Genomic DNA, 11,054 nt, shown 5'->3' on the forward strand with positions numbered 1-11,054 from the left:
CATGCTATCTGAACACAAACAACCATTGTATCAAAACCGCAGATTTTTATTTCAGGGCAGTGAGGGGCAGTAATCTGAAATTTCTTTTATTTAGGGAAGCTTTTCACATAAAAACAAGGCGGCCTCTAATTAACTACGGGCTGAAGGCGTGCCGTGATCTTTTGTTATTCAAATATCTTGTTACTTTAATTACTCTGGCTTTCTATTTTCAAAAAATTGGCCTTTAGTTAAGTTGATCTTATTGACCATGGTTTTAAATTAAACCAAAATATCGCCTTTTTGGGTAGAAAGGGGGGGGGGGGGGGTGGGGGATACGTAAACTTGGAAATATTTTGTTCAGTCACTATAGTTCAGTGAATATAGTTATCTCTTTATTTACCCTTCCGCTCCCCTTCTGACACAATTTATTCGTGCCAATAACAGCTTTCTTTTCCCCTTACCCCTCCCCTGCCCAATTCAGGATATTACGGATATACGATGCTCCGTAATTTCGCCGTAGGTTGTTATTCAGCTATTATCAAGGTACCTTGCATTTTAAGCTTTCATTAGGTCAACCACCGTGAAATACCAAATATGTCGCAAATTAAGATCGGTCTTGTTCTTTTAAGATTGGTTTGATTTCTTTATAAAAACGTGAACTAATTCGTAAGCCTTTATAATTATAACTGTGCATTTCAAACGGGAAAAGGACATAAAAAAACTGAATGAAAAAGCGCTAAAAGCAGTGTTTAGAATTTAAATAAATATCTCGCAGAAATTAAACCAGTCAACTGCTACATTAATGGAAAACGAAAGCGACTTGATAACAAACAAACACAATTTGGTTCGTACTATCGCAGCTACTTTCTGGAGCAAACTTCACCAGAGCTCAATTCAGTCGATATTATAGACTCGTATTTTTTCCATGTTATGGAAGTTTTGTCTAATTTTCTATTGTAGAACACCAGTGCGTTTGAGTAAACTAAAGGAAGAGTAAGTAATTGCAAGCTTCGTAGCAGCCCAATGTATTCAGTCTTATCCTGCATCAATAAGCCTTTGGAATCTAACTAAGAGACAAATTTAATGCGCGAATTGCATTAAAGAAGTTTTGCATCAAACGAATTGTCGAGAGATTAAAACTTCCTGGCGAGCCAAATCAGTGTGATGCTACTTTAATGGAAATGAAATCGCGTCATAATCATTTCATAGCCGAAACAAAAAAGTTTCGAAAAGTTCTTTCCAGTAGAGCTGTAGTATCGAATACAAACTACAGTAAGCTAACTAGAGCTTGGTTAAGTCAATATTATGATATCATGCAGTGATTACATATTTGTCCATGGAATGTTGCCAAACAGAGTGAGCAAAAGTCTTAACCTCTATCTATGCAAATGGCTGAGAAATGACAAACAACCCACTCTGTTTTATCATCAGGCTATTCGCATCTTTAAAAATATCATGATTGAACATGGCTAAATGAATTAAGATTGGATTTATAATTTCGCGCGTATGGCCAATAAAAACTTGCTTTTATTGCAATTAAGATACGAACCCTAAACTTGAAGTTTTCAATATTAAAATTTTAACATTCCTGAGTACCCGACAAAAGGAAAATTTTTCAAAACTTTAAAGCCTGGTTTTCACTGGCGACGCATGAACAAGCGCAAGAATATAAGCTCTTATTTCACCGTGAAAACGGCTTCGACTCAAGCAAAAGCACAAGCGCATTGCAGTTTTATGCGTGTGCCTGTGCTTGCGGCAAGCACAAGGAAAAGGATCAAAATTTGTCCTCCTTGCGTGATTGCGCTTATGCTTACGCTTGTGCTTGCGTCGCTAGTGAAAACCAGGCTTAACATTCGCAGAACACTTCAGGACGGCGCTATAAGCCTAGTTTTCACTAGCGACGCAAGCGCAAGTGCAAGCACAAGCGCGATCACGCAAAAAGGACAAATTTTGACCCTTGTGCTTGTGGTTGTCTTGCGCTTGTGCTTTTGATTGAGTCAAAACCTTTTTCACGGAGAAATAAGAGCTGTTATCCTTGCGCTTGTGCTTGCGCTTGTGCTTGCGTCGCTAGTGAAAACCAGGCTATAGTTGTCATCATCACTGTATTTACTAGTTTATCAAGTCATACTGGTTTGTCCTACCTGCATTTCGTCCACACCAAGCGCATCCTTCGCAAAGCTCTCTAACTCTTTTCCTATCTTTGCAGGATCGACTAAAAGATCTGCATCGACTTTGAATAAAAACGCAAAGCATACTACGAGTAACAGCAAGATAAAAGTTAAATTTGGAGCGCTTATCTGGTTAACAGCTGCCATTCTGTAATTCACTTCCTTATCCGTAATGAAGTTCTGCGTGTTTGTTCACAGACTCAGTGAAACTACTGACACAGTGTAGCGCAAGGAACCGTAAACGGGTGTTACTAAAACCAGAACGGAGAACGAGGAACGGGGAACGGGGAACGGGGAACGGGAAACGGGAAACGGGAAACGGGAAACGGGGAACGGGGAACGGGAAACGGGAAACGGGAAACGGGAAACGGGAAACGGGGAACGGGGGACGGGAGTCTGGGAACAAGTGCACAGCGGTAATCCGTATAAGAATTCAAAATGGTGGACGATAACACGGAAAAGGGTCTGGGAACTAGTTTTGAGCACGCGCTGTTCGAAGTCGATTGTCGGGCAAACAACATGAACGGTAAGTGTAGTATTTATTGAATGTTTGTAACTTGAACGTTGACTTTAAAATTTTAGTTTTTCTCTATTAAACATACATTGCAGGTTCGATAGAAGTCCGATATTCCGATAGGTGAGTATCAGAACGAATCGAAAGCTGCACAACATTTCAATAATTAATTCAGCACTGGAAGCTCACCGCGTTTTATTGTCAATATTCGCGCCACTTATTATACTGCAAAGCATCCAAGGGCCTTCTAAAGATTTTATTTATTTATTTATTTATTCATTTTGCCACACAAACAAAAAATATAATTATGAAGAAATAGATAATACAAATTAATATACAAGATAATAATTAATATACAAGACTACAATATAATATAAGATTATTTAAAATAGAAACAAAATTTAATGGCGAGGGAACCTGTAATAAAAACCACGGGGCTTGTTAGCTTAGGTTCCCTCACACGAAAAAACAGATGACTGGTTCAGGTACTGAAATAATGACAAGACTTAATAGAAGACAGAGTTAATAGTTATCAATAATATATGCTTTAAGTTTTCTTTTAAGAGATGCCAGTGATGAAGAGCCCGAAATTTCAGGTGAAAGAGAATTAAAAAATTTAGGACCTTGAAAGAATACGGAGAATTGTCGGATATTTGTTCTACATAATGGTAAACGAAAGGAGTTTGCATGCCTTGTGTTATAACGATGGATTTAATGATGCATAATATTTGCAGTATTATTTAAAAGTTTTGTCTGTTTCATTTCTCTACTGTTTACTATTTTCTTTGATACAAATGTGTAATGGAACTTTTATTTCCTGATGTTTCTTTGGGTTATTCTTTTGGGTTATCAGGAAGCAAATTTGTATTCGTACAAACAAGATAATCTTTCAACTAACGTTGTTCAATGGTAATTTCTAGCTCGTTAAGCAGATCTCTACATGCAACAATTTGAATAAATTTGCTATTTATTTAGTTTACTAAAAGACTGCCTTATTTAACTCAGTTAACTCTGCCTTATTTGTTTTAGCACTGTCCATTATCGACGTCCCTGATAACGATGTTGGGCTCTACAAACGCCGTACTTACGTTGACTTCGAATTCTCACCTAGCAATAAGCTTACTGTATTTTGTCTTGATACTTAAGAAAAGCAAGTCGTGTGACCTAGCATTAAATCTAATCTAGTTAAGTAACACTTAGCATTTACCTTAATCAGTAAGCTACATTTTACTCCATTTTCCTGTTTTCGCTCGCAATTTTGAATTATTATACAGATTACTGCTGTGGAATCGTTCCCAGACTCACGTTCCCTGTTCCCGGTTCCCGGTTCCCCGTTCCTCGTTTTAGTAACACCCACCGTAAACACATCTCTGGCATGCCAATTATGCCATTTACATCAATTTTAAAACCACAAATTGGAACAAAATGAAATTAAGTGTTCCTCAGTCACGAAATCACTCAGGAAAAGATAAATAAGTCTTCAGAGCGAATCAAAAGCGACTGGCTCTTTCTGTTTCAAGTTATTAACGAGATAATGGAAACACATGACATAGCCGTAAAATGACGTATTTTAACAGAAACCCATATGGGAAGTACGACGTGAATAAGACAAAAATCTCAGAAAAAAAAAGCTTTAAGTACACCCTAGACCTTAGTGAAAGACAAAGAGCATGGGCCTATGGTAACATTGCATAAACAGCAGTAAAAAAATAATCATACATGCATTACCTACGTATATAATTCTAACACGTGTAATTCTCAAGCTTAATACAACACTTTTTGAAGCTGGTTTTATTTCGTAACTATAGGGTAGTCATTACTTCGTGTAAGTATAAAAATGCCTTTTCCAAGCGACAAGCAAATTAGTAGGGAATTTATTAAAACGCCTTGGTTTTAATAACAAAAACTCTGTTAGTCGGAACTGTTTTGAACTTAGTGGTAGGCAATTAAACCAACTAAAAGCATTATCGTTAAAAGTCTATAGGAAGATGTAACTTTAATTTGCACGTAAAAATCAACCTTTAGCTATAAATATCAGTATTTTTTTAAGACGCACAGAAACAACTTAAAGATAAGCCCTAACTTTTCAGGCTGCAATCCATTGTCATCCAAACTATCCGCAACCAAAGATTCTTGTTAACAGTTTTAGAACTCTGATATAGCAACTGTTAATAATGACGGGCCATTATTTTTAGGTTTTCTTCGACACCGATATAAATTTTGGCTGTAACAGCAAGAAAAAAGTTAAGTTTGGAGCGCTTATCTGGTTAACAGCTGCCATTTTGTAATTCACTTCCTTATCCGTAATGGAAGTTCTGCGTGTTTGTCCACAGACTCAGTGAAACTACTGACACAATGTAGCGCAAGGAACCGTAAACACATCTCTGGCATGCTAATAATGCCATTAACATCAATTTTAAAACCACAAAAGTTGAACAAAATTAACGTGTTCCTAAGTCACGAAACCACTCAGGAAAAGATAATTTAGTCTTTAGAGCGAAAAAAAAAAAACGACTGGCAATTTCTGTTTCAATTCTCATGTAGGAGATAATGGAAAAAAATGACATGGCACTAAAATAACGTATTTAATTCCAAATACATACAAAACAGCATTTACAGGTATTGTATTTTTTTGATAAAACTACAATCCTTTAACTTTTTACTTACTTAATGTAATTGTTATGCAATCAATAATCTACCTAATATACAAAATAAACAAGAGAAAAGAAAAAAAGGTCATTCTTTCTTCTTTCACCTAATCAGAAATGCCGTGGAAAAGAGAAAACCTCTTGAACGAGAGTACAAGTAACGACGTGATTAAGAAAAAAATCTCAGTTAAAAAAAACTTTAAGTACACCCCCAGACCTTAGTGAAGACAAAAGGCATGGACCTACGGTATAAGCTTATGGATATACGGCTAAAAAATCAAATTTGTATCACGTACATTATATAGTCGTAACAGGTGGGACTTCTCAAGCTAAAAACAACAACACTATTTTAATCTTGATTTATCGACCTTTTTGGCTCTTCTGGGCTCTAGAACTGTTGATGTCGTAACTTTAGGGTAGTCGTGATTTTGCGGCAGTATAAAAATGTCTTTTCACGCGACATATTATATTAATAGGGTGTTTTTTAAAAATTTTTTTTTTAAAAAAAAAAAAAAATATTTTTTTTTTTTTTTTTTTCCCCCCCCCCCCCTCGTCAATAAATTTTTTTTTTTTTTTCTTTTTCCCTTTTTTTTAAAATAAAAAAAAATATTTCATCGATCCCCCACCCTTTGTCCCTTGTCAACTTGGTTTATGCATAGTATATAAAGTTCATCCATAATAACACTTCACTGAAAGCTAGAAAAAATGAGAAAAAAGCAACCTGCAAATAAGCGTTTAAGATATAGTTGGCTATATACAAAGCGTGTGAGGATTTAACTCGGGACAACCGAGAAAAAAATCTGCAAGGGGGGTTGAACCGGGACCTCCAGATTACAACACCATCGCCCTAAACCCTTTGGCCCCCTTCTGAGTTTTCAAAGTTTGGATTATAAGGCGGTGGCGAAGGTAGCTCATTGTGCCAAGAAAATGCGGGGTTTGACATTGCTTCAGACGGGTAGGCTGTGGTAACCGGTGGAGCCGATGGTGTGAATCGTGAGTTTGATGCCCTTATGCTTGGTATACGTACCCGTTGCGCCGTTAAAGAAGGTGGAGTGGTGTTTCGACATGCACACCAGTTATATTTTCTCTTCAAGAAGAAGAAGACAACAAAAAGAACAGCGAGTAATCCACCAACGGAACATAAAGCGATCAAAAGTTTAGACGTGCTGCCTTCATCTTCTTTCTCGTCGACGGTGGGAGAGTCATGAGATGGGCTACCAGGGGCTCGAGTACCTAAACAAAGGTTAGAGAGAAACGCAAAATGATCACTTCGAACTAAAGGAAATGATGAACAACATGCTATTTGATAGCACCCTCTGTTTGAGAATGGGTCCTGGAACAAACGCTTTGATATGAAAACTAATTTCCATCCATCGGGCCTCCTTTGGAAAACATGCAGAATAAAACTGGAAAATAAACCTGATAGCAATGAAGTATTGTCAGTATTTAATAGAGCCGAATGCGATTGAGAAATTTTACCAAAATAAAACCGCTTCAGAGATGACCCCATGTTATTATGTGGCTAGCTCCGCGAGGAGCGGGCATTATTATATGGAAGAAGAATGTTTTACCGGAAGGTAAACCACTCATAGGTTGAATACGCGACTCCATCCGGGACCCGAGTAGCCTATTTTCCGTATGTTACCCTCGCGAGTGTCGTATCGTTTATTGACGTCACGATTCCGCTTTTTTCCACTTTGTTGAATGAACTTTGTCTCTTGAGTTGTTTGATGTTAGAAAGCAGGTTTGTCAGTTAGCGACGAAAAAGAACGAGTTTTCCGAAAAACTTAAAAACCAAAACACAATAAAGGAGACGCTATACGATTTCAAGTTTTTTAGAGGGAATTCTTCGTAGTTAACAACAAGAAATTTCACAGAGTGCAAGATATTGTAAAGAAGAAAACAAAAGCAGTTGAAATCGATTGGTTGTCAAGACAATGCCGCATCGGATTCAAGTCAAAGTCATTGATGTTCTCAGTACTTTAATATGTGTAATTTAGTTCACAAGCATTTTGTGAGATTGGATTTCAGTTAGCGTTTCTATAACCTGGGCACCTGGTGCTTTTTGTATATGAAAAAAGGAAAAGGAGAAGCCACGAGCCAAGCGGCCCACACTGCCGGAGCTATCCCGGTTTCCGTAGCATTAAGCGGCTAGGAAATTTCTACTCCCCCTGAATGGGATGCTAGTCCATGCAGGGTCCCCCCCAGCATATGTCGCCGGTACCCATAACACCGGGTGGAGAGAGGCACAGAGAGAAAGTGTCTGCCCAAGACCACACACAGGCCCCGGCCGGGGCCCAAACCGAAAGCCGATCCGGAGTCCGGCGCACTAACCATTAGGCCACCGCGCCTCCCACCCGTAATTGTAAAACTGGCTCGATTATTCGGGAACACAATAAAATCGGCATTGTCAGCTATCTGGTGGCAAAAACAATATCTCGAATATAAAACTCACATCTTCTCGCCACCGTGTAATATCCTCTATAATTATATGAAACAAATCCTGCGCTGTGATTGTTTTACGATCGGGTAAAGCAACAGCCCGCTCAGGTTTACTCGCTGTGTCCCAGAAGAAAAGTAGTATTATTTATGCCATGTAATAAATCCTGTATTGACCAAGCTTGTTCAGTCAAGCTACAATCCTAGACAAAAGTTCTTGGGACACTTTACCACTTCGACGAAAAATTGACATCGTATTAACTCTGGTATTGACCTCCCCCTCCCCACCCCCAATTTAATGTTGGTTTCTATCCATCATACCGTGGGACAATATCTCGACATTGTTTGGGGGGAAAAAGGGGGCTCGGAAAATTAAACAATGAGTTTTTAATGCAATTAGGGAATGGTCACTGAGCACTCTTTCTTTAAGTGTCCCAAGGATTTTTGTCTAGGATTGTAGCTGGATATGGGCCTCGACAGTGTCTCGGTCCATAAGCACGCAAGAAGGAAATAACTTCCCCAATATTCAGCCACCATGATCGAGCAAGCCGTGTCAGTAACGTAGAGGTTATTTACCGTTGTTATTTTACCTTCTTTGCCACCATAGCATTTGTTAATATCCGCACAGTATTGTTTGCTGAGTGGCGCGTTATGTTGGTCCCTCACGCACCAATAACAGCCCACGACTCCATCGCATGAATCGGAATCCATCTTTTTGTCGCATTCCGGATCAAAACACTTTTCTAGACCTTTCGTAGATGGGTCGTTCACTTGTTTAGAAGACAGAACAGCCGCTGGCACAGGACAAATTGAAACGCTGAAAAAAGGTTTGAAAATAACGTCAAGCGTGAATCAAATATAAAGAGCGTAGCTAGAAAATTCAGAAAGGAAGGGGAAGGGGGACGCAAACATTTCGGCAAAGCAGTAACCTTGTCTCAAACCCACAACGAATTATCAAAAGATGGTTGGTAACATTTTGCTTTAAACAAATCTAAAGAAAAAGTGCGGGTAGCGCCCCCTTCCCCCACTCACTAAATCCGCCCATGAAAGTATCAGTAAATTTTAGAATCATTGGGCTGGATACGCAATCTTCATTATAAAGAATGTCGATTGACGAATCACAACAACGTCGGGGAAAACTGTTACAACACTGACAACAAAATATTTAGGGACGGGTATAAGGTGGGGGGGGGGGGGGGGGCTTTGACAAATTAGATTAGCGGGTGGAACACTGAGATTTGACGATTCTAAGCAGATATTTTACACGAGGAACGGAATATGCCACGGAATTTGAGACTATGCTGTTTGGATGTACTTTCTAGGTTTTTTGAAGAAGCGCTTTGCGGTTCCTAGCTCCTATAATCTTTATTTTCCTCCGAACATTGCTGCGTTTGCAACTAGTAGTGGTCGTGGTAGCTGCTCATGCTTATTAGTGATAGGAATTGAGGTGAGTGGTGTTCAATTCAGGGAGTAATCGGGCGATTAATTTTGAAATTTGAAATTTCAAGCACGATTACTCTCTGAATTGTACGACACGAGGTCCAATGACTAATTAATCCTATCAGTAATAAAATCAAGGTTAGGAAGACTTTGAGAACATTTTTTGTGAGAAAAGGGTAAATTTAATTGGTTGTACAAAAAGTAGGAAAACAGCAAGAAAAAATCATTTAAATGCGCGTGATTGACGTGCGAATGGCGAAGATCTCCAATTACAGGTATCCAATCTGAAGTTGCTCATATTGGTGCCTGAAATTGGACACTCACGTGATTGCACGCCGCGAGAACATCCTCGTACGAGGACTCGAGGTACGAGAATGAATTGAGAATTAAAACATAAATTATATACAAATTGTACTCACTTGCTTTTAGGAAATTCCGTTGTACAGTATTGGAAATCAAGCCGAGTGGAACATGGGCACTGGCAAGACAAACCGTGCACACCAGAGCACTCTCTGTTACTTGAACAAGGGCAGGACAATGAAGAGCAGTCGTCGCTTTCCCGTAATATAATTCCTGTCAACAGATACGTTGATTACATGTTAATAAAATCTCGTTTGAGGCTGCATGATCTAATTTAACATAGCTTGCAGAGCCGCGCAATCAAATTCAGTATACGTACACCACAATCCAATAGCGCAAGCTAATAGAGTGAGCAAATCGCTTCGCCGGAATTTTTGCTTTTACATTCCTACCGGCAATGGTTGTAAAACAATTGGTTTCTCCTATTAGCTGTGCACTATCGAGTCATAGTGCACTCGGGAAGTGTGGAGTGCTTTCAAGAAGCTACAGCTACTCTCAGCTTTTGCCTGTAACAACTAGTGCGCTTCTTTCGTAATCTCAAAGCTTCCCGCGCGCATTATAACCCGATAGTGCGCGGCAATTCTTGAACCGTCTGTTAAATTCCCTATCTATTAAGTACACATGAAAGTTCCATAAGTGATTCAGTATATTTGTTACCGATGTTAGGAAAGCTTTTTTTTTAGTATTGTTTTTCTTAGGTTATACTTTTTTTTTGTTTACGAGTGTCGATTTAATTTCGGTGGTATATGCAAATTAAGGTCAGTTTATCAGTAGGTTTTTGGATTTCAGGTATCGCATGTGAGTCCAGTCAAAGTTCTATGTCGAGTAGCAAAGACGAAACCGTTTGTGAGCCGAAGTAGATAGAAATATTTTGGATTTGTATGGGCTCGAAAAGAGGATTTCGCGTTCACAGGGTTTAATTTCATAGAGCAGTTGACTATACCTGTTCGATTATCAGAAAGGCTTACTAAACATAAAAAAAGTTCTTTGCGTAACACTATTTTTCTATCCTTACCCAAGAATGAATTACTTCCAACAATTCTAGAAAGCTGGTATTTCTTACAGCGCTGTCCATTATTAATGGTATTCACGCCTTCTAATGGAAGTTTAAGCTCGTAAAAGCTCTCCGTTTTGATTTTCTCCAAGTTTCAACAATCCTTTTTCACCATGTATCCATTCTGTAAAAGATCTTCAGCTATGTGTTTCTCCTTCTGTGTGATGTGCACGTATTCTAGTGTTTCTGCTGTGATGTCCGGCGAGAGGAAATCTTCGTGCATAATTAGAAATCCAGCTCTGTCGATCACGAAGCAGGAATATGTTGAATCTTCACACAGGGGATACGTATCTGTGAGTAACCTGATGAACGAAGCAGACAATAACCTTTTAAACTCATGGTAGTAAAGTGTAGGCTAAAGCGCTATTGAGCAGAATATGGAAATATGCGTTATATAAATTAGCAAATTATTATTATTATTATTATTATTATTATTATTATTGTTATTATTA

The 11,054-nt window shown here is 38.6% G+C and overlaps 2 protein-coding genes across 5 annotated transcripts in view; both read right to left on the bottom strand.

The window, feature by feature from the left end:
* The window catches only part of LOC144628163 (VWFA and cache domain-containing protein 1-like), a 35,304-nt gene extending 32,967 nt beyond the window's left edge, over positions 1-2,337 (bottom strand). For 2 of the 4 annotated variants that reach the window (XM_078486227.1, XM_078486228.1), the window contains exon 1: positions 2,121-2,335. In XM_078486227.1, coding sequence (XP_078342353.1) covers positions 2,121-2,294 — 174 coding nt within the window. In that variant the 5' untranslated portion in view covers positions 2,295-2,335. Of the gene's footprint in view, positions 1-2,120 lie in introns of all 4 variants that reach the window. The other 2 variants (XM_078486226.1, XM_078486225.1) reach the window with 2 other exon arrangements.
* Positions 2,338-6,174: 3,837 nt separating this feature from the next.
* LOC144628886 (VWFA and cache domain-containing protein 1-like) overlaps positions 6,175-11,054 on the bottom strand; it is a 19,194-nt gene continuing 14,314 nt past the window's right edge. Inside the window, exons 11-14 of the mRNA XM_078486996.1 lie at positions 10,564-10,904; positions 9,608-9,761; positions 8,339-8,565; positions 6,175-6,542 (exon numbers count right to left, since the gene is read on the bottom strand). Coding sequence (XP_078343122.1) covers positions 10,697-10,904 — 208 coding nt within the window. The 3' untranslated portion in view covers positions 6,175-6,542; positions 8,339-8,565; positions 9,608-9,761; positions 10,564-10,696. The remainder of the gene's footprint in view (positions 6,543-8,338; positions 8,566-9,607; positions 9,762-10,563; positions 10,905-11,054) is intronic.

The sequence above is a fragment of the Oculina patagonica genome, chromosome 10, assembly GCF_052425735.1.
Source record: "Oculina patagonica isolate OP01 chromosome 10, crgOcupat, whole genome shotgun sequence".
In the NCBI taxonomy this organism is placed as follows: Eukaryota; Metazoa; Cnidaria; class Anthozoa; order Scleractinia; family Oculinidae; genus Oculina; species Oculina patagonica.